Below are 23,222 nucleotides of genomic sequence, written 5' to 3'. Positions count from 1 at the left end.
CTGCCGCTTGTCTTGAGCTTCCAATCGTGTGGTAAAGCCTTGTTTTGACCACCTGAAGACAAGCAATGTGGGTAGCAAGAGCATCGGCCCAGAGTATGCAGCCATACTCCATGGGGTTCCCACTGGCGGATCCAGATGCAAGGGGTGCAGGGGGTGCGTGCAGGAGGTGCCCCCACCCCCTTCAGATTTTCGATGATATATTATAAGCTATGACTAATTGAATATCCTGGAACAGCCCTCGTGTCCAGATTATTTTGAATAAGGAACGTTCCAGGCAGCTTACCAATGCTCAGAAGTTTTTAATCACTTTTGCTTTATTATAAAACACTCCAAGTGCAACGGTAAAAAAAACCATGCTTTCGTCACATAAATCCACCGTCCAGAGGGAAATCGTCCGCAGCAGCCGCTCCTGCGGATATGACGCGAAGATCATGTGGAGATGACAAAGCACATGAGTGGAGCATGAATTGGATATGTGATGAGGCATGAGGCAACCATGGGCGGAGCATGATTGGCCTAATTAACTCAGGAGATCATAACAATCATTTTGGTAGAACCATAGGCGTACTTTGATTTCCCTATTAGGGGGGGGGGGGGCAAGGGCTTAATATTAATAATGGGTAGCTCGGTCTGACTTCCAAAATTGCCATTTGTTAGTGTTGTTACAGTGTACGTGAAATCACAAATACAGTTTACGTTCATTATTGTTACTCATGTTTAAATACGGCATGTTTTATCTTAATTGTAAACTACTGGAAAAAATTAAGATGCCCCATCTGCCCTTTCCCCCAATCTCCGCCAGTGGGTAGAACTACACAAATCAGAAATTCCACATCAGAAAGTTCCAGTTGAACTACACAAAAACATGCCGCACACACAGACATGCACACAGACATGCACACAGACACGCACACAGGCACGCACACAGACACGCACACAGACACGCACACAGACACACACAAGATTCATCAATTTATAGCAGAAGGAACAGCTGGGCAAGTCGGTTCATCAGTTCGTCGATCTGACCATTAGTCATCACGAATCTGCTGAACTGTTGGACCAGGGAAGAACACAAGGAACTGCAGAAACGTCCAAGAATGCACGAAATGCCGTTTCTGACGATTAATTCTAAAAATTTCCTAGGCGAGGACCCCCAGACTCCCCCTTCCCCTCCTCCCCGTTCGGCGCTATGGCTTGGTGCACCCCTACGTTTTGAAATCCTTGGATCCACCCCTGTTTCCATATTAAAGCCTTGTGCACTGTTATGAGCTTGGTGCAGCTCACAAATGCTTTAACTCTTTGGAGAACAACCACACGGTGACAAACCTTTGATGCCAGCTTGGTGAAGGTCATGGCAGCTAGTGAGAACATCGAGTTCCAGGGACTGCACCTCATCCAGTGGGTGCACATATAAGTACATTGGATAATTGTGTCTACATAGAACCGCCTTTCGAGGCCATTTTCCCCCACAGAGCAGGGGTTGGCCTTTTTTGGGCACCGTGGTCCCCTTTTTGAAGCAATGTTTTATGGCCGGATGCCCTTCCTACCGCAAACCTTGTTAGTCACCTCTTGCGACACGCAGGGAATTACCAGTGAACTGGTACTCAATTTGCCGACCTCGGAAGGATGACAGGCTGAGTGAACCCCTCTGGCGTTAATTCAGCAATCGACCGGGATTTGAACCCAGGATCATAGGATCCCAAGCCGGCACCCTAACCGCTAAGCCAACACCAGGCTCATATTTGTGTCTAGATGCACAGTTGATTTTTTTGAAACGGTTTTATATTGTCAATAATATAATGGAGTATTAATATTGGGGCCATCTAGTTATGTTCATGCACACTGAGAGGTAGGGGAAGGGTTGGGGTAGAGAATAAATTGAGAAAATTAAAATCTAGAAAAGGATGAGAAGGAAATATGATAGGAGAGAGAAAAAAAGTGTGGAGGGAAGGAATTATGGAGGAGATGTGGGTAAAGCAATCGACCACCTTGTGTCCCAAACCCTGTGTCCCAAACCCATCCCTCTCTGTACCCACCATACCCAGTCGTACCCAGCTGCTCCTGGACTCCGTGTCCTTTCCTCCTGACAAGGTGGAAAAGTTTCTGTCAACCCTCGACTCTGATTCTGCAACTGGACCTGACGGCATCAGCCCACGGGTCCTAAAATCCTGTTCTTTCGCTCTTTCACTCCCTCTCGCTGTTCTCTTCTCCCTCTCTTTTGCTCAAGGTCAACTGCCATCTGCTTGGAAATCAGCCAACATCACCGCTTTGCACAAAAAAGGTGCAAAAACAGATCCTAGCAACTACAGACCAATCAGCCTTCTCCCAATTATCAGCAAAGTCATGGAATCCATCATTGCTTCGGATATGAAATCTTTCCTCTTCTCCAATGGCTTGATCTCTGATCATCAATTTGGTTTCAGACCAGGTCACTCTACTCTGGACATGCTGCTTCTGCTGTCTCAACAATGGATGGAGGTCCTCAATGCCAAACAGGAAATTGGAGCTGTCTCCCTCGACATATCACGTGCCTTCGATACGGTCTGGCACCCCGCTCTGCTCACCAAACCCTCCTCCTTTGGTATCCATGGAAATCTCCACGCATGGCTGGTGGACTTCCTCTCTAGTCGTCGTCAACGTGTGGCCCTGAATGGGTTTCTCTCATCTCCTCTTCCTGTTCAGGCTGGAGTTCCCCAAGGCAGTGTTCTGGGCCCTGTGCTTTTTCTGGTCTTCATCAATGATCTCTGTGACTCTCTTGAAAATCCTCTCTATCTCTTTGCTGATGACTCCACTCTCTGCCGCTCAATTCCTCATCCCTCAGATCGGCAGTCTGCAGCCTCCTCACTCTCTGCAGACCTGGACAAAATCAGACTGGGCAAACAAGTGGAACATGTCTTTCAATCCTGACAAATCTCACACTCTTACGATGTCTCTCCGAAAAGACCGACTGGACAACCCTCCCATCTACTTTCTGAATAATCCTCTCCAAGAAGTTCTATCACTCAAACTTTTGGGTCTCACTATCTGCCATGATCTTTCCTGGGAAAACCACATTTCCAAGCTGGCCTCCAAAGCCAGTCGCCGACTGGGCATCCTCCGTCGTGCGAAGTCCTTCCTTGGCACACCTGAGTTTCCTCACCACATACAAGGCTTTCATCCGCAGCTCAATGGAGTACTGCTCTCCCCTCTGGGCTGGTGCTCCTGCCTCACACCTAGCTCGTCTTCACGCTGTTGAAACCAAAGCGTTCAGAATCATTGGAATCTCCCGCGATGACGCTATCTCCGACGGCCTTTCACTTAATCACCGCAGGCAGGTTGGTGGTCTTTCCGTCTTCTACCGACTCCTCTCTGGCCTTGCTCCCCCAGCTCTCTCTGGCCTTTGTCCCCCAAATATTCCTGCAGGTCGCACAAGATCTGCTTGCAACCCTCTTATGGTTAAACTGCCAAAATCAAGACTCTCTGCTCACCTTCACTCCTTCATTCCTCTTTTCTCCCGCCTCTGGAACAAACTCCCTCACTCTCTTCAATCCCACTCCTCCCTCCAGGTCTTCAAAACGGCTGTTCACCACCATCTCTTATCTTCCCCAATCCAAAACCTTGATCTTTTCTACCCCCGCTAATTTCACCCCAAATCCACTTTTTTGAGGTGACTTTTGACTTATTTCCTGGAAGTCCTTGGTGTCCTTGCGTTTTATACCTATCCTGCCTCCCCCCAGGCCCTCTCCCTCCAAAAACATCTCCCGATGTCCCTGCTCTCAAATGTTGTGTTTGTGTGCTTCCTCCCCTTCTCTCCCCATCTTGTCGACCGCTCCCCTTTTCATATACTTTGTTTGCTTGTTTGTTTGATTTGTTTGTTTGATAAATGTTAGCTCTTTCACGAGCCTCGACTCTGTATACAAAAAAAAAAAAAAAAAAAAAAAAAGAGAGAGGGAAGGAGAATGTACAGGAGCATACGTGAGAGGGCAGCAGTGATATTCAAAACTGCTGCGATATTTGCATATGTGATAAATATTCCTCGATCGTCATTTGTAGCGGCCTACAATTGGAACTTGTGATCATAAATGATGCTTTGTTTCTTGCAGCCCTTTACCCCCATCTAAAAGAAACTTCCCACCTGCCATGCCACTTTCAAAACCAGGTAAGACGTCAGTGATCAGAAATAGTTATACCTCACTGTAACATCCAAAGTATCTATCTTAGCTTGATAGAAATCTGCTGTGTGTAAAGTAAGCTAATCTCATTTAGAAGCTCGTATTTCCATCATGCTTTTTAATTTTGAGCATTATATTTTTGTTGCTTTTACATTTCTTTCTTTTTTCGTAGCTCTTAACTTTCTTAGCTTAGAATTTGCATTGAGTAAAAAGCTTCTCTTATTCTTCTTAACTCTTATTTTGTGCTTTTTATCGTTTGTTTTGCAATGCAGCTGCCTCCATTGATTTATTTATCATGCCTGTCTCTGCCTTGCTTGCCTCTTTCCTGCCCCCTTATCTCGTGTATATGACTCAGATTGCAATCAAAAACTAGAGCTAATAAAGTCTCTGCTTGCCGACTACCTTAAGTCCTGCATGCTTGATCCGGTATCTCCTCGTGCCGCGAGTGGCATCTCCATGGTCTCCACACTTCTGCTAGGCACCATGGAACAGAGAGGACCTCACTGTGTTTTCGAACCTGAACTAGATGCACCCATCCTTAAGATTTCAAAGCATCACGGTCAGTGTCCTACCAAGGCCAGTAGTACTCAGCTTTTAAATTATTTCCCAGTAAGTCTCGGCCAATCTCATTGTATCATAAGGCTTGTTATCTCTTTGAAAAGGAAGACTTTGCCTGGTGTGCTGAGCTTTTCTCAATGCTCGTACAGTTTGTGTGATGTTTATGAGCAACTTTGACATGTGAACGTGACAGCACATGTGTCATTTGTTGGAGTCATAGTCCACCATGTGCCGAACTTCAAACATCTTTCCCCAGTGCCAGCAACAAAGCTGAATGCCGTGAGCAAACCCAACACAGGCCAGTGTCATCACAAGGATGAACTCCTCGTTTGGTTTGAGATCTGTGAGCTGGAGCCCACGGGAGAGTAAGCTACCCATCATTATTTAGCATCTTCATTAATCGCCTCAATCAAGGTGGAAATGCTTATTGACATTATCGGGATGTATCGATAAGTTATTTCTTCTGTGAACTTGGCTGTTGCAAAACTTGCTTTCTCATCTCTTGATCTGTGCAGGTACATTCCTGCAGTGGTGGACCACAGTAGTGGAATGCCATGTCATGGAGTTTTTCTCCTGCATCAGGTCTGGCACCAATGGCCATGCATATGGCACCCCCTTCTCCCAACCCCTTGTTGTCCCAAATTAATACTTGCTGGGAGATACGAAAGAGCACTTATTCCTGCTTTGCTCTACTTTGGTTGTTGTAAGCAGACCAGACACAGTAATGCATATTTTAATTGTTTGGAAGATATATTTGGGATTGGTAAATATGAACATTAGTTGAAGGTGAAACAAAACTCCAATTTAATAATCTGATGCCTAATTTTTTCCAGTTTACATCTTTGTGTGTGAAAATGTGTTAAACAGCAAAAGCAACTTCAGTTAATTTCCCAGCAGGTTATTTTATGTAGAGCGGCCATGTGTTGTCAATGATTGGTGGAAACGCAATATGTCACGTATTTTCTCTCACAAATGATGATGAAGATTACAATGATTTTTTTTTATGGTGCTTTGCTCAGGGAATCCAACGGCGAATCATCGTTACAATTATACATGAAACAGACAGTGAAGTACAATGGAAGGAGGTGCGAGAGCTTGTTTTAGGTAAGTTTGTATTATCTTGGGAATTGCATCGACGACGCACTTAAGTTTGCCGGCTGGAAACGGGTTTTAAGAGGCAATAATTTCCTAGTCTGTCCATTGAAATCTAAAACCATGGACAGAATAATACCTTGGTCATTTCAAGTCTAGATAGGGAGTGAGATATGTAGGTTGGTGAGGTATTTAAAATGTCATACGAATGAGGTACTCACAATAGTTTGAGAAATGAATGAATGATCGTTTTAAGGCCATTTTTCCCCGCTAGTGCGGGGGTTAGCCTTGCGGGCCCCATGACAGTCATGGTTCCCTGTTTGAGGCAGTGTTTTATGGCTGGATGCCCTTCCTGACGCCAACCCTTGCCTCTTCGATGCGCAGGGATACGGTGTACCTATTCTAAACCGGGGTATACACCGGGATCATTCATCCCAGCAAGCTGGTACTCAATTTGCCGACCTCGGAAGGATGACAGGCTGAGTCAACCCCCCTGGCGTTAATTCAGCAATTGACCGGGATTTGAACCCAGGATCCTAGGATCCCAAGCCAGCACCCGAACCGCCAAGCCAACACCAGGCTATAATAGTTTGAGAAATGCCAACAGATTGTTATTTTTTCAATATACAATGTGAGCATATACAGGGTGGACCATCTATTTCATCATGCTGAGATTTTCTTGGTAATATGGTTATGAATAAATTTCAAATTTCCATAGATTGCCTGTAACGCAATTTTTTTTTTAATTGGTTTAATCATTTATTTTAATGTATTAAAAATAATGGGGAATTTAACATCGAACATCTTTATTTGTGACATATACTTTGAGACGAACTCACTGAAGAGACTGCCCATAATATTTTTCCCGGATAATGGGTCTTCCGTTATTTGCATGTCTGGATAAGTGTTGTTCTACTGTATTATTAGACTCAAAGAACCAGGTTTTACATAATAAGTGAGAGTGAGGGGATACAATTAGTCACTTAGCAACAGCAAGATGGGGAGATATTTCATATCATCATATTTATCTTTCATATATTTCTGAAATATTCAATTTTTTAACATAAACTTGTTTTGATACATAAACAGTAACAGGAAGTTTTCAAAGAACATCTAAAACACTTGCTGTAAGAACACCTTTTTTTGGATACTTAGTCGAGGCTCGTGTAAGAGCTCATGCACAGAACATATAATAAAGGAAGTGGGAGATAAAGGGGGAGGGAGGGCGAAGCACAACAACAGTAGAGAACAGGGGCATCAGGAGATATCTGGAAGAGAGAGGGCTGGGGTAGGGAACACAGGATAAACAAGAAAGAGCAATCAAAGATTGCAGACCCTCGCCAGGACGTGTTTAGTGGTTTTTAAGGCTTTTGTGTTAAAACAAATATGGTGGCCGAACCATGTGGCCATTGACATCATTGTTTTTTTTTTCTCCTCCAATTTATCAAAGATGGCCCACAAAACATTTCACCTTGATCGGAGGAAGTTTTGTACTTGTCGAATTATGACGTCATAATGGAGGAACCTATGACATCATCGTTAATGTTATTCCCCATGGAGAGTTCTTTACAATGACCCATGCATCATTTTTTTCTGTGCAGCTCTTTCGTAGATATCGAGGTGCAAAGTTTTTCGGTTTTTCCAAGATGGCACCTGTACCACGTGACCTATGACGTCATAATTATCATTTAAAAATTCTACAGGAGGAGGTGCTCCTATGTTGAAAGCTTCCTGTCAATCGGGCCAACGGTTGCAGAGAAAATCATATTTATTCTGTTCGGACAAACAGACAAACAAAAGGACTCAAATGCAATCCCTCTCCTCTGGCGTGGGTAACAAGATGGACATTACAAGGACTTCCAGGAAGGAAATCAGGATTTGAAGGAGGTGGATTTGGGGTGGATTAACAAGGGTAGAAAAGATCAAGGTTTTGGATGGGGAAAGATAAGAGATGATGGTGAACGATTGTTTTGAACACCTGGAGGGAAGAGTGGAATTGAAGAGATTGTGGAAGTTTGTTCCAGAGGTGGGGAAAAAGAGGAATGAAGGAGTGAGGGTGACGGAGGGACTTGATTTTGGCAGTTTCACCAGAAGAGGGTTGCTGGCAGATCTTGTGCGTCCTGCAGGAATATTTGGGGGACAGAGCACAGACCGAGCAGGGGGAGCAAGGCCGGAGAGGAGTCGGTAGAAGACAGAAAGACCACCTACCTGCCTGCGGTGAGAGAGAGAAAAGCCCTCAGAATCAGCTTAATCACAGGAGATTCCAATGATTCTGAAAGTATTGGTTTTACAGCGTGACGCCGAGCTAGATGTGAGGCAGGAGCATACCTCCAAGGAACATACCTCCGCCAGGCTGAACAGTTTATATTTTGTATCCCACCGATAGGCCACATCTGGATCCAGACCTGAACCAAAATCTAATCGCTTCCTGTTGCCTTACCAACTCATCCACGTAGTCTTGTCATAATCGGTTGACAACTTTTTGAACTATCGTGCTTATATTTCGTTTTAGGCCCCATCTCTCCATGTGAAGGAATCGGTTTTTAAAAAATTAGAAAATTCTCATATCCAGATCTGGATCCGGATCCTCACCAAAATTGAATGTATTCGTCCTTGTCACACACCCAACCTGTCCACCAAGTTTCGTCCGAATCTGTCCACAACTTTTTGAGATATTGTGCTATTAAATATACCATTTTTACCCCTATCTCTCATTTGTAAAGAATCACATAAAAAAATTCTCGGATCCAGATCTGAATCCGGATCTTCTCCAAAATCTAATCACGTCATTCTTGTCACATACCCAACCTCTCCAACAAAATTCGTCCGAATCCGTCCACAACTTTTTGAGATATCTTGTTCACAAACAGACAGACAGGGGTGAAACATAACCTCCATCCACCTTCAGTGGTGGATGGTAACGAGAGCTGTTCAGGATGACATGTTCATGTTTGTGTCCCAAAACTATTGAAACTGTACGGTAACGCATAGAGAGGAGTCCATACAATGAACAAAACAACTTTCAGCTGAAACAGGAATCAGTCGTACATGAGTGTGATAAATACTGTTGTGTTGCCGGTGATTAAGATCACTGGTGGCAGATAGCCAAACATTTTCCTTCAACTCTGAGGCGAATAAACCGTGAATAAACAGCGGTCAGTCTGTCGTGCGAGGGCGAAGGAAACCAGGGTGCTTATCTCAGATGGAACCACACGGGGCTTATTCCTCGAACCCACAAACACAGATACGAGACAAGGAAAAATCACATTACAAGAAATGAAATGCAACAATAAAGGATTTAATGAAATAATTGTAAGACGATAAAATGTAAAAATTTATGTTGAGGTAAAAACGATAGTTCTACTTGAGTGACCCTCCACGCTTACACAAATACACTCCACGCTTACAGACACACTGGGGAAAGATAAAAGAAAAGAAATGTTCCCTTTTTATGGCACTCAGCTCTGGTCGTGACGAACACTTTTGTGAGGTCGGTCAACGAGAGGACCGCGCGTCGAAGCGCCCGCCCGAACAATGGTGCCGGTCAATCACGCGCGCACCCCGAGCCACGAAGCGGCAGCAAGATATCCTCCTCTCTCACTCCTCGCCAGAAAGCACAGCGCAGCCACAACCTCCCCGAAGAACACTGCGTCAAACAAGAGCCCCTCCTTCAATTGGGGTAAAGGCTCCACAAAGCTCCGAAGTTCTCTTTCCGAGCGCACACGAGAAGAGCGACTATCCACCACGAAGCCAGCACCAGAGAGAGAACGAAAGAGACAGATTCTTCCTCTTTTCTCCTCCTCAAATCTCCAAGCTCTCTGACGTCATACGACCAATCGCCGCGTTCCACCCATCGCTCTATGGTTGGACTCGATGAATGCCGAAGCTCGGGGTGTGGTCTCTCCGTTGTGAGTCATCTGTGGCGGAGTTTAGTCTCTATTGGCAAATGTGATGGGGTTTTGTTGGCCTTAGCGGCGTTGTGGGCAAATGGAGCCCATTGCATGTCTGGCTGAGTGCATGTAAAAAAAGACCCCACACATGAGTCACAGGGGCAATTACACACTGGGGAATTACTCCTAAGCCCTGTCTAGTTAACATAAAAACCACGTCCCTTATGGGGACATGCAAACACTTAACCTGACAGATTCCTAACTTATTACATCGAGATTCTTCTTCTTCGCGTCCATGGTCCATGTTAAAACCTATACGATCCTTGCTCCACTATGGTATTTCTTCCCTACCCCCACAAACGTAACAATACTGAAGGAAGACGTTGGGCTTTTTCCTAACAAAATCCAGCTTTTTCAGGCACTTAATGAAAATGATGACAGAATATGGAATGGGTTTTGTAACTGCTTTTCAGAAGCACTGGAAAATGAAGACCTTCATTTCGATGACGTAACTTTCTCTGACGAGTGCCATATTTACGTTAACTGGATTTGGGGGATTCGAAACGTCACTAGAACATGAAACATAGGGGCAATACCCCTGGCGCTCAACTGGTATAACAAACAGTATACTGCATTGACTAAGGGTATTTTAAACCAATTTCAATGGTTGCTAGAAGACAGGGCAGCATGTAGAATCACACTAACATCATCATAAGACCTGAAACAAACAAACAAAAAAATACCTATTTTGGAAGGCAACCCAGTAGACCCCTCATGACCCGATTTTTATTTTTTTAATGCTGTGAACAAACTTTGGTACAACATGGGTGATGAAGGTTGTGGTAAAGTTTCATCAAGCGTGTGTATATTCTGAGATAAAAGTAAATACCTATTTTTTTTGGGGGGAGGGGGGGGAGGGTGGTCAAACCTGGATCCACTTTAACCCCCGGTAGACCCCCTTAGAACCCGAATTTTTTATTGCCATGAACAAACTTTAGTCACATCACAACACATATCATGTGTGCCAAATTTGGTCACAATCCCGTCAGCGGTTTCGGAGAAAAAGTTTCAAGTGTTTACTGACGGACTGACGGACAACACGCCACTGCATAAGTTCGAACTTCGTTCCAGGTGAATTTAAAAGAATCACTTCACTCTCCGATAATCACCCGTCTGGTGTGGATTGAGTTTGTCACGTATCTATGGTCCCTTTTTAGCTCACCTGGAACGAAGTTCAGGGGAGCTTATGCGATGGCGCTTTGTCCGTTCGTCCGTCCGTAGACACTTGCAACTTCTTCTCCGAAACCGCTGATGGGATTGCGACCAAATTTGGCACAAATTATATTTGTTGTGTTGTGACTAAAGTTTGTTCACGGCATTAAAAAAAAATCAGGGTCTAAGGGGGTTTACCGGGGGACAAAGTGGATCCAAGTTTGACCCCCCAAAATATGAATTTGCTTTTTCCTCTGAAACTACACTCACTATTTCGATGAAACTTTACCACAACCTTCACCATCCATGATATACCGAAGTTTGTTCACGGCATTTTTAAAAATCTGCCCCTTTGGGGATCTACGGGGGGTCAAAGTGGGACCAGGTTTGACCCCCACAAAATAGATATTTGCTTTTTCTCTGAAACTACACATGCAATTCCAATGAAACTTGACCACAATCTTCACCACCCGTGCTGTACCAAAGTTTGTTCACAGCATTAAAAACAGGGGGGTTCATGGGGGTTTGCCCCCAAAAATAGGTATTTTTTTGTTTGTTTGTTTCAAGCCTTATTATTATGTTAGTATGATTCTACATGCTGCTCTGTCTTCTAGCAAGCACTGAAATTGGTTTGGTTTGAAATACCTTTAGTCAGTGCAGTATACTGTTTATTCTACCAGGTGAGTGCCAGGGGTATTGCCCCGATGTTTTTTGAACACCCTAATACTGAAGCGGCAGTAACGGTGGCATCAGCTCATTATCTTCACATGCTGAAGACTAACCTATGGAACAGGGTGAGAATTATTGAGAATCTCTGGTTTCATCAAGATGGAGAATCTCTGAATAAGCGCATCATCACTAATCCCACATCTCTGATGAATGTGTCGCTTGGCTGAGGAAAACATTTCCTAATCACCTTATCAGTGACAGAACTGAATTCCCGTGCTCCTGCCCCGACCACACAGATTCCCTGAATTGTCACCACTGGATTGTTTTTAAGGGGACTAATCAAAGGGAGAGTGTTTCAGTTGAAACTGATCACAATTTTGAAAGATGCGCTTATTCAGATTATCTCGGGAGTTACACATGACACTCTTAAGAAGGCGAGGTATAACCTTTTGCTGTGTGCTGTAAAATAAAGCGTATAGAACAGATGGAAAGTCATATTGAGCACTTAGTTTAAGTATTGAAACTTGAGGATTATTCAAATATTTTACGTTGAAATTTTTTTTCATATCACTGTTGTCGACGTACGATGTTTTTTTTGGTTACCTTTTTATGGCCCACCCTCTATTAGTATGAAAATATTTCTGACTAATTCTATATAGTTAAATAGTGAATTATAATAAATGTTTCCATGTCTAACTTGAACTATTGTGAGTCTTTTCTAAAATGTACAACATTTGGGTGTGTGTGTGTGTGTGTGTGTGTGTGTGTGTGTGTGTGTGTGTGTGTGTGTGTGTGTGTATGTGTGTGTGTGTGTGTGTGTGTGTGTGTGTGTGTGTGTGTGTGTGTGTGTGTGTGTGTGTGTGTGTGTGTGTCAGTTGGTGTTTTTGCCTGCTATCTCCACATGTGGGTGTGTTTTAGGAGAAGGAACGGAGTCCTACCAGGTCTCAAAGTATCAACCGATGTGTGCGTGTGCGTGTGCCTTTAAAATGTCGTACACATATTACAATATCACCTTGCATGATAAGTACAGAATTTGCGGTGCACTACAACCTAATTACCACTGCCCCAACAATCATTATTGTTCTTTTTTTCTTTAAAACTATACATTTATGAAAAACATTTATTTATTTATTTGTGTCATCCACCCTTACTATCCTCAGATCCAACTCAGCAGAAGTCTCACTATTTCTATGATTACTCACACATCTTCTACAATATTAGGACGGCTTACAGGAATCAGATTTTATAAAACAACTAGAACTAGACAACTGCTCTGCAAACTTTTAGGCCATCTATAAATTACATATGCAAAAGGCAATATTTTTTCACCATCCCCCCCACGCTGCACCCACCCCCCATATGTTCAATATGTCACCAGTCACTTCCCTATTTCAACTGCCATCTCTTGCCGTTTTTCTTTCTTTCTTTCTTTCTTTTTTCTTCTCTGGCCCCTCACCCTACCCCACCCAACTCTACCTCTTTTACCTCTTTCATTAATCTTTTTATTGTTGCAAAAGTAGAATGGAATAGGAAAGAACTTGTACTCATGGTTTATCCAAAAAAAAAAAACGTTCTTCCTCTTCTCCGCTGCTCTGGTTTTCTCTCTCCATAACTATTTTTATTCATTCTCTATATCTGTTATACTTCTATACATACAGTAAGGCCATGGGGGATGGTTGCATTATAATATGCATACATTTTGCAAGCATGCCTTTTTCATTCCCACTTTCAGGTCGTATTCGAACTACTCCTGAAGTCAATGATGGCTGTACAGATCCTAGTATCCTGTCGCTCAACATTCTCTCGTCTCGCTACATCTCTCCAGCTGGGGATGACCGGTCAGAGCCGCACCTCCAGCGAACTCAATAATGTAGTATGACCGTCATTTCAGGCCTTCTGTTTTGAGTCTGTGAGCGATAATAAATATTGAACTCCAAGCTTATAAACATAACCCTTATATGAAGCAACATGACCTATGACCTCTACAACACTTCACCAGATAGCAAATCGATATTTCCCATTTTAACTTTATTAATCACCAAATAGTAAGGGCATTTTATGAGATATTTCACAAATCTGTTAACTAAATTGTTACCAAAAAATTTCTTCACCAATATGTTTGTAAAGGTGTGTAATAACATGTGTTAAAATGTTGAAGTTCAACTCCCGTGGGAAACCCAGAAAAAAAGCTGTTGAATTCGGGTACCGAAAAATTATTTTCGAGAATTTTTATTTTTTTTAATCGGCCCTTAAGTAACTTATGAGGGGTCAAATAAGGGTTTTTCATGATTCTGAGTTGATTGTTAACATTTATATTTTCACTTTTACATTTACACACAAAGTAGCTTTTATTTCACATACATATATAACACTCAAGAGTTATTTCTCATTCACAATGTCAGAAGTTTCAACAGTCATTGTCTATGTCTTCTTCAGACTCAACAACATCATGACTGCAGTTTCTGCATGTAATGCCATTACAGACTCCACAGGCCGAGATGCACGTTACCCCAACCTTGGAATGACGGGTAGATTTGCCTGCTTTATTATATTCACAGCCTTCAGCCAAATCGGAAGATCAAAGGTCACTATAGCGACCCCAGCGTGCCGTATGCACTCTTTCAGAGTGGTGAAGATGGTGTTGAGGTCATTAGGGTCTCCTTCAATAACTGGGAGGAACTCGATCTGTGTGCTCTGCTTTGCATCATTAGCATGGATTCTCTTCATCCAGCCATTCCAGTTGGAGTGTGGGAACTCAGGATCGTTGGCTTTGATCACCCACCCCGCTGCCCAGAGTGTGTCACCTGGAGTGAGGAGTGGCTGATCATGAGCCAGGGAGGAGGAAAGCTCAGCGAGGGGGAGAAACATGATCGCGTTCGTTCCTATCTGTTTCCTGTTCGTAAATGGAATAATCTTTACTTCAGTTCCTCTCAGGATCTTAGCTTTGTCGAGTGCCTTCAACTTCACCCGGGAGAAAGCTGCTGTTGTCTGTGGATCTGGCAAAGGTGGTGCCGGAGAGGTGACTTCGATCCAACCCATTGAGTGAAAGGGAGTGTTTCCATGAATAGAGACAATGTTTAAATCTATATTGTCTCCAACAAACTGAGTGACTGCATTGTTTGTTTCCCCAACCTCCATAAAGACCACCTGATCATTACTTGACAATTCACTTTCACTGGCTGGCACTTTGGCTGTCATCACTGATTGATCCTCAAGCGCAGCATCAACCGCAACCTCATCATTGATCTGTTCATCGGTCTCCTCCACAATGGTGTCAAGAGTGCCAGAAGTATCTGGAACATCATCTCCACTCCTACTATTAAGGAAGCAGTATTTGTAGTTTTGTGTCTCCGTGTAAGACAGTGTATCCCAGCCGGTGGAGCATCCATTTTGACCCAAATCTATGATCAAGTTGTATGGCAAGCCCCATTTGGTGTGGCAATACTCCAGACCGAGGTCGACAGGCCTTAATAAAATTCTGCCCCCAAACGGCAACTCTTTCGTCTGTCTTGACAATCGGTCTCAAGAACATCTGAAGGCTTGCAGGAACAAGTGTCAGCTGACTATCGATGTCAGTCATACTGTGTGTGGTGGGGTATGTCTTTGGACCTAAATCAATCAAGGCAATATCATTGGATATGAACTTGAGTGCCGTCTTTATGATCTGAGTCTTCTCATCTCCATGGTCAAGATTAGCATGATGCCCTCGCAGAATATTGTCGGTGCCATCTTTGAGACAGAGTACATCTGCCCTTCTTTCCTGTGTTGTGAAATACAAGGTGTCTTCGTATTTCTCTAGAAGTTTTATCTTTAGCCAATGCTTTGAATAAGAAAGGCTCTTCTCTGGTGACTGATCAAACTCCTGCAGCTTTTCATGGACTTGGTCCATGTTCATTACCCCATGCTCTAATTCTGAGTCTAACCATTCGCAGAATTCAATAAAAACTGCCTCTCGCTCCTCATCAATACTCCTCTGTCCTTTCTTCCTTTTTCCTTCCTCATCAGTCTTGGACAAACTGTCACCTCTCGCAAACATAAGTTTGCATCGCAAATGGTACAGTGTTTCTTCTGCTACCAAGTCGTTGATCCCTTCCAGGCGTCCAGTGACTTCAGTGCCCCAGTCATCCCCGCGACTCCGTGCTGTCTTCAGCAAGCTTGCCTTCAGTGTATCTGCAGTCAAATTATCTGGCACTCTGTATTTCTTTCTAGCTTGTGCTGGATTATTTTTGTAGAGCTGGGCTGGTTGGTTGCAAAGAATGCATACATCCTTATACAGGAGGTCAACTGACTGTGATCTTCTAGAACTGCAGCCAGTTGATGAACTGAACTCACAAGTAGTGCGTCTTCTCTTCAACTTTGATGACTCTTTCTCTGCCTTTGATGCTTGAGCTGACTTCTTGGTGGTTGCAACAAAGTTGTTGTACAGATCATTTTTACACTTCTGGTGGTACCTCAGTTTTCCTTCCTTTTGAGCCTCCTTCATACGTTCCACAACAGTAACATTTTCGACAGTTTCTGCTTGTTTCAATAAAGTTGAGTATCCCTTTGGAGTTGCCTGTATGAGCCTTTCAGCTGGTGTATCCGAGCGTGCACAGATGAAGCAATTGAGCACAGGTGGAGTAACGTCTTCATCCATATTGCTAGACTCCATGTCCTGCAAAGTAGAAAATGAGATGTATTTATAAATTATTTTTCCACAAAGGAGTGTCTGTGGTGAAATATAAATGTTAACAATCAACTCAGAATCATGAAAAACCCTTATTTGACCCCTCATAAGTTACTTAAGGGCCGATTTAAAAAAAAAAAAATTCTTGAAAATAATTTTTCGGTACCCGAATTCAACAGCTTTTTTTCTGGGTTTCCCATGGGAGTTGACCTTCAACATTTTAACACATGTTATTACACACCTTTACAAACATATTGGTGAAGAAATTTTTTGGTAACAATTTAGTTAACAGATTTTCATATGTTTCCCTTACTAAAAGGAGGGGAGTGATGTTGGTCTTAGGATAAAGGACAATGGTGGAATTATAAAAGATGGAACCATAACGTTTTATGTCTGGTTATTTCTTTTTGGACTGCTTATAATCTACCTTTGCAAGTATCACATGATGTATTTTCATCATATGTGGCTATTCTTTACATCTGTCCATTGGCCATCGTAAGCTGTTCTATTCCCAATACACCATCAAATTTGCAATATTCTACAACAATGGGGTATCTGTTTTGGTGTGTGTGTGTGTGTGTGTGTGTGTGTGTGTGTGTGTGTGTGTGTGTGTGTGTGTGTGTCTACACGTGTGTTTTAGGGGGAGGAGAGGATTACTCTCATGTGCAAATGTTTATCATCATTCTGTCGACATGGCGGTGTTATTTTAACACTTCGTTTCCATTTTTTGTTCACAGGTTGTGTTTTGATTTGGATTTGCCTAGGTATACATCTTTGTGTGCTTTGTGTTTGCTTACTATTCAATCCTAACCCTTCATGAATTGCATCATAAAGTAGCCTTACCTGCACCAATCCACCAAGATTTACTCATTTCCTTATTGAGATAAATCATATAATATGGGGAGGGAGCGTGAGGGTCCCAATATTAATCTTAAATCCTCTCATCGTTTTTTAAATCCTTTTAAAAACCATTCGTCCTTTTCCCTGATTTCTGTTTGTTTGTTTGTTTATCTTCATAGATATTCGATTTTTCGACCTACTTGAATGGTCCTATCCAGGCATTTTCTAAAACAATGACCACGTTTTTCACTTTTTTAAACGTATTTATCTATTTATTTATTGCATTGGGCTTCGTCTCTCAGTGTTGCTTGTACAAAAATCACTTGCAGGACAGACATTAGAAAACATCACTTTAAAAATAGAATATGGGATTTGAACTTTGTTTCCCAGCATCCTGAGCTGTCAGTTCCAATGGATATGCTAAACAGGCCAGCCCAATCCGTTGTTTTTATTTTAAAATGTGCTTTTTGGTGACCAGCTCTTCTGCCAATAAGAAGTGACCATAAAAGTAAATAGTTATCTGGGGCTGAATTTGTTTTCTGAGTATTTGCTATAAAAGTACTGCATCAAATTCATGGTTACCCAATGGTTACAAAAATTCATGTTTACCCAATGGGATTATAGACGGCCAATGACATGCTCTCCGACTTTAAATGATGCCGTACACTACAACTCTGCACCATTAGGTCGTGTGTGAGAAGGTGCTGAGAGCAACATATCTTGGAGTAAACGTGGTGCATTAGCTTTCTTCTGGTAGGAAGGCCTAGAGGTACACAAACTCGCCTGAAATCTGTCTGACATGGGTTTGAATCCCGACCCAGCTATAAACTGTCATGCCGGTGTTTAACAAGCAGAATCATTCATCAACGCATGTGCTGTTCCTGAGCTCGGATGGACGTTAAACAAGGCGTCCTGTCTGCCGACATGAATTGGTGGACTTTAAAGATTCCGCAGTATCCTTCATGAAGAGTAGGCAATCCATCACCGGCACCCTGACCGAATTCCACATTCCTGCCCTAATCCACAGAGGGCATATCACCGGCACCCTGACCGAATTCCACATTCCTGCCCTAATCCACAGAGGGCATATCACCGGCACCCTGACCGAATTCCACATTCCTGCCCCCAATACAACAACAACAACAACATGCATTTTAAGGCCATTTTCCCTGCTAGAGCGGGGGTTAGCCTTGCGGTCCCCATGACAATCTTCTCCATTTTGCCATATTTTCTGCATCTCTCCTTGTTAACCCCCTTGCCCGCATTTCTTCTTCCACCATATTTAGCCAAGTCTTTCTCGGGCTTCCCCATCCTCTACTTCCTTCTACATTTATTTCCATCACTCTTCTCAACCAGTCACTTTCATCCTTCCTCAACACATGACCAAACCATCTCAACCTGTTCCTCCTCACAGCATCAATCACAGGCTCTATTCCCATCATCTTTCGCAATTCATCATTTGTCTACCTCTCTCTCAAAGACACTCCGCACATCCACCGAACCATTCGCATTTCCACCCTTTCCAGCCTTCGTTGCTGCTCTACATTCATGACCCATGTCTCGCTCCCATAAATCATAACACTTCTCACACATGCAGCATACACCTTTCCCTTCAGCTTCAACGACACTCCCCTCCTCATCAGCACGCCACTCAGTTCCCGAAACTTCTTCCATGCACATCTCACTCGAGCAACCGTTGCCGAGTCTGATCCACCTTCTCCATTCAGCATGTCTCCGAGGTAGCAAAATGTTTTCACACCTTCCAGCTTCACGCCGTCTCCAAGATCCAACTCAACATTTCCTCCATCTGCAGCTCCCTCTGTGCACACCTTACATTTGAATGTAGCTGCCACACTGGTTAATGACCCTCTCAGACCACTGCATTTTTGATGAACCCACTCAGCGCACATTGTACATTGAATGGAGTTCACTCCGACACCCTTCCTGCACACAGCACAGGGCCACTTCCCAGTTCTTTCCACCTCACCACATGCTTTACCACTTGCCATCACCTTCGTCTTTCCTATATTCACCTTCAGACCTTTTGTCTCCATGCATTCCTTCCACTTGTTCATCTTTTCCTTCAGTCCATCCATACTTTCCGCAATCAACACCAGATCATCTGCATACAACAACTCCCACGGTAAACCCTCCTTTACGGTCTGAGCCAGCACCTCCATCACAGCTACAAATAGTAGTGGACTTAGTACCGACCCCTGATGCACTTCCACCTTCACCTCAAACTCACCACTGTTCCCGTCATTCGTCCTTTCAGCTGTGCACGCTCTTTTGTACATTGCCATCACCACTCTGATCAACCATTCCTCCACTCCTAACTTCCTCAATGTCCATGTCAATACTTCGCGTGGAACCCTATCGAATGCTTTCTCCAGATCAACAAACTCAAGAAACAACTTCTTCCTCTTCTCCATGTACTTCTCCTGCAACTGCCTCACAATAAAGAGCGCGTCTGTCGTTCCTCTTCCTGGCATAAATCCAAACTGCATTTCGTCGATCTTCACCTTCTTCCTTATCCTCCTCTCCAACACCCTTTCCAATACCTTCATTCCATGCTCCAATAACTTTATCGCTCGGTACGAGCCACACTCCAGAGGGTCACCTTTCCCCTTGTATAGAGGGACGAGGGTACTCAGTTCCCAATCCACTGGAATGCGACCTTCTTTCACCACGAGATTACAGATCTCTGTCATTCTCTTCACACCCCAACTTCCTGCTGCCTTCAACATATCTCCCACGACTCCCGTCGGCCCTCCCGCTTTTCTACTCTTCATTGCTTTTATCGCTTCCTCAACTTCCTTCTCAGTTATCTTCTCTGTCGGTCCTAAAACTGGGTTACTCTCTATGTTGCCATCCCATTCATTCTCTGTATTCAACAGCATTTCCATATATCTTTTCCATCTTCCTTTAATTCCATCTGGGTCCACAACGATTTGTCCCAATTCATCCTTCAAGCAACTCACCCCCATCACATCACACCTCTCTTTCGCTATCTGCTTTGCAATCCTGAATACCGCTCTCTGACCCTCTTCCGAATCCAAGCGTTCTCTGAACATTTTCCTACACATCTCCTGCGCCTTTGCTACCTCTTTCTTTGCAGCCTTCTTGGCTGCCTTATAACTTTCATGCTCTGCTTTTTCTGCTCCCGAACCCTTCGCCTTCTGCCACTCCTTGAACTTCTTCCTCTTCTCGTCAATTCTCTTTCCAACTTCATCATCCCACCACCATGTTTCCGAGTGCCTCGGTGGTCCTTTTGTCCATCCACATACCTCACCAACGGCTCCCAACAGACTATCTTTCATTGACATCCAACCACGTTCAAGCTCAACCACATCATCCTCTACCCTACTCAGCCTCTCTTTTAATGCCTCCCTTACTGTCACCTCTTTCAACCTTCACACCTTCATTCTCGGTTGGTACTTCACCCGCCGAGCTCTCCTCGCACCTGTCACCCTTATGTCGCAGACAACCAAGTGGTGCTGTGAAACAGCCTCCTCCCCCGGGATCACCTTTGTGTCCCGGAGGTTTCCCCTATCTCACCTACGCACCATCAGGTAGTCAACGGTTGTCGTCGACCCACCTGACGTGTATGTAACAAGCTTATTATCCCCTTTCTGGAACTGAGTATTACAAATCAACAAATCAGCTCCATCAGCAAACTCCAAAATCCTTTCACCTTCTCCATTTCTCACACCATATCCGTAACCCCCATGAACTCCCTCAAACCCGTCCATACTCCTTCCCACATGTCCATTTAGGTCTCCTCCTACCACAACAACTTCCTCATCTTTCACGTTTTCCATCAGCTTCTCTATCGCACACCAGAACTTGTCCTTCTCTTCATCGCTCCGACCAACCTGCGGAGCATATCCCGAGATGACGTTCACCAAGAGCTTTCCAATCATCATTTTCACCATCATCAACCTATCACTCACTCTAGTCACACTCACTACACTGTCTACAAACTCCTCAGAAAACAGGACACCAACACCATTCACGCCCTCCGGGCACCCTGACCGAATTCCACATTCCTGCCCTAATCCACAGAGGGCATATCAGTGGCGCCCTGACCGAATTCCACATTCCTGACCTAATCTACAGAGGGCATCTCAGTGGCACCCTGACCGAATTCCACATTCCTGCCCTAATCGACAGAGGGCACATCAGTGGCACAGCCGCACCCTCAGCCAATGATGCTATTCCACAGCCTTGTGCTGCATACAAAATATTAAGAAGAAGAAGAAGAAGAATGATGCTCTCTTTGAGGGCAGGCAAAACAGTTTAAATTTTTTTTTTAATGTAAAACCGTTTTAAGCTGAAGAGCATGTCATTTGGCCTGTCCATGCTATAACAAACAGCAGCGTTAAAATATAATTCTTCGTCACTTATACTGTATGGAATTGTTTCAATATAGTGCTGGGAATTCATGGTGGGGAAAGAAGAGTACAAAATCGTATTGCCAAAAGAAACTGTGAAATTTTGCAGAACTTTCTTCCACTTCGAAGCCGTGTGGGACAGCTCTCTACACAACTCCACACTTCTAAACTGTGTGACACCATACGGCCAGAAGATCTACATCACTCTCTCAACATACCTGGAGGTATTGTCTAATAGTACTTCTTGAGGTTATTGTTATCATAATATTTGTTGTCATTTAATATCGTTGGTTAAACAATTAATAATCAATATCTCCCGTATTTTTTAACTTTTATTTGTACCAACCTTGTTTGTGCCGTTAGCTTGAGAACTGCTCTCAGCCTGCTGTCATTACCAAAGATTTCTGCATGGTCTTCTACTCTCGTGATGCCAAGGTCATGCCTCCACGTTCTCTACGAAACCTCTTCGGCAGCGGTTATCATCGATCACCAGACTGGTATTTTAGCATTTGAGCATTTATTTATTTATTATGAAATGCCTTTTAGATTAAGTTGTGGAATAAGACCCTCATGATGGCTTGTTTTGGGGGGAGGGAGATACAAAGTCAAGGCTCATGGAAGAACTGGAACACCGAACGTATCAGGACGCAACAGAACAAAAGGAACCGTAGAGAGAGGGGAATACCAACAGCAGGGGAGGACGCACAACAATGTGTGTAGGGGAGGACGCACATGGTGGACAAGATGAAAACAAAAGCAAACTCTCAGGGAGGAAAAAATAGAAATTTGTAAATAGGTGGGCTTGAGTGTGGGTTAACGGGGGTAGCAAAGATGATGCTTGAAGTTTGGGAATCATTTACAGAATATTCCACAACAGCAGATTGCAGCGATGTGAAAGCATGGTTGTAGAAGAAGACCACTCCTTTTGCATCTTCAGATGCATTGGGCTACCGAAGCAGTTTCCTAGGCTATTGAGCACACTCCTGGACAGGTCGCCACTGACGCAGGATCTTGAAATTCTTCCTAGTAAGCTGGTACTCATTTTGCCGACCTCGCGAGGATGTCAGTCTGAGTCAAGCCACCTGATGTTAATTCAATGGCATGACAGGGGCTGGAACTCAAGACCTTAAGAGCTTAACCATTAAGCCAACACCAGGCTTTGTGTCCAAAGGTGTCCGAAGGTGTCAAAAAAAATAAGTGTACAAAGGGGCTACGTTTAAAAGTAGGGAAGGGGGCTCCAATTTATCTGACAGTACTTGTACATTGTTACTGCTCTGCAATGTTGCATTAATTGTTTATTTATAACAAAAGCATTCTGTGTTCTGCAGTAACCGAGTGACTGGGCTTTATGAACTCAGCCTATGCAGACAAGCAGACAACGGAAGTCCAGGTTTGTGTAGCAGTGTGAGCCTCATGTTACCTGCCATTTCTTTCCACACACTGTCTCAAATTTGCTTCTCTTTGACACGAGTAAGTGTCAAAGTACGGTAATTTGAGTAATATTCCATTTTTCCACATTTACTCTATTTGCCAGATTTTCTTTCCTGTTTATATTTTCCGTGTCTCCTTAACCCACCCAGTTCCCTTGTTCTGTCCATTTGTACCTACTTATACCTCCTGTGTGTTCGTTCCTTACCCGTTTTTCTGTCCTTCCTTGTATGACAACTCCCTCTGCTCCATCACTATAGAAGCATCATGGGTCACCCTTCTGTTATTCAGCTCTTTCATGGACCTCAATTTCTGTAAAAAC

At 43.6% G+C, this 23,222-nt stretch overlaps 1 protein-coding gene across 1 annotated transcript in view; it reads left to right on the top strand.

Moving 5' to 3' along the window:
* The window catches only part of LOC144891712 (kinesin-like protein KIF1B), a 65,155-nt gene extending 41,933 nt beyond the window's left edge, over window positions 1-23,222 (top strand). Inside the window, exons 12-20 of the mRNA XM_078775708.1 lie at window positions 4,083-4,138; window positions 4,966-5,074; window positions 5,225-5,291; window positions 5,729-5,813; window positions 13,305-13,410; window positions 16,976-17,002; window positions 21,582-21,696; window positions 21,836-21,969; window positions 22,801-23,222. Coding sequence (XP_078631834.1) covers window positions 4,083-4,138; window positions 4,966-5,074; window positions 5,225-5,291; window positions 5,729-5,813; window positions 13,305-13,410; window positions 16,976-17,002; window positions 21,582-21,696; window positions 21,836-21,969; window positions 22,801-22,963 — 862 coding nt within the window. The 3' untranslated portion in view covers window positions 22,964-23,222. The remainder of the gene's footprint in view (window positions 1-4,082; window positions 4,139-4,965; window positions 5,075-5,224; window positions 5,292-5,728; window positions 5,814-13,304; window positions 13,411-16,975; window positions 17,003-21,581; window positions 21,697-21,835; window positions 21,970-22,800) is intronic.

Source organism: Myxine glutinosa, chromosome 4, assembly GCF_964187855.1.
Source record: "Myxine glutinosa chromosome 4, kmMyxGlut1.1, whole genome shotgun sequence".
NCBI classification, from domain to species: Eukaryota; Metazoa; Chordata; class Myxini; order Myxiniformes; family Myxinidae; genus Myxine; species Myxine glutinosa.
Note: the sequence above shows the minus strand (reverse complement) of the source record. Positions and strands in the feature narration are given on the sequence as shown.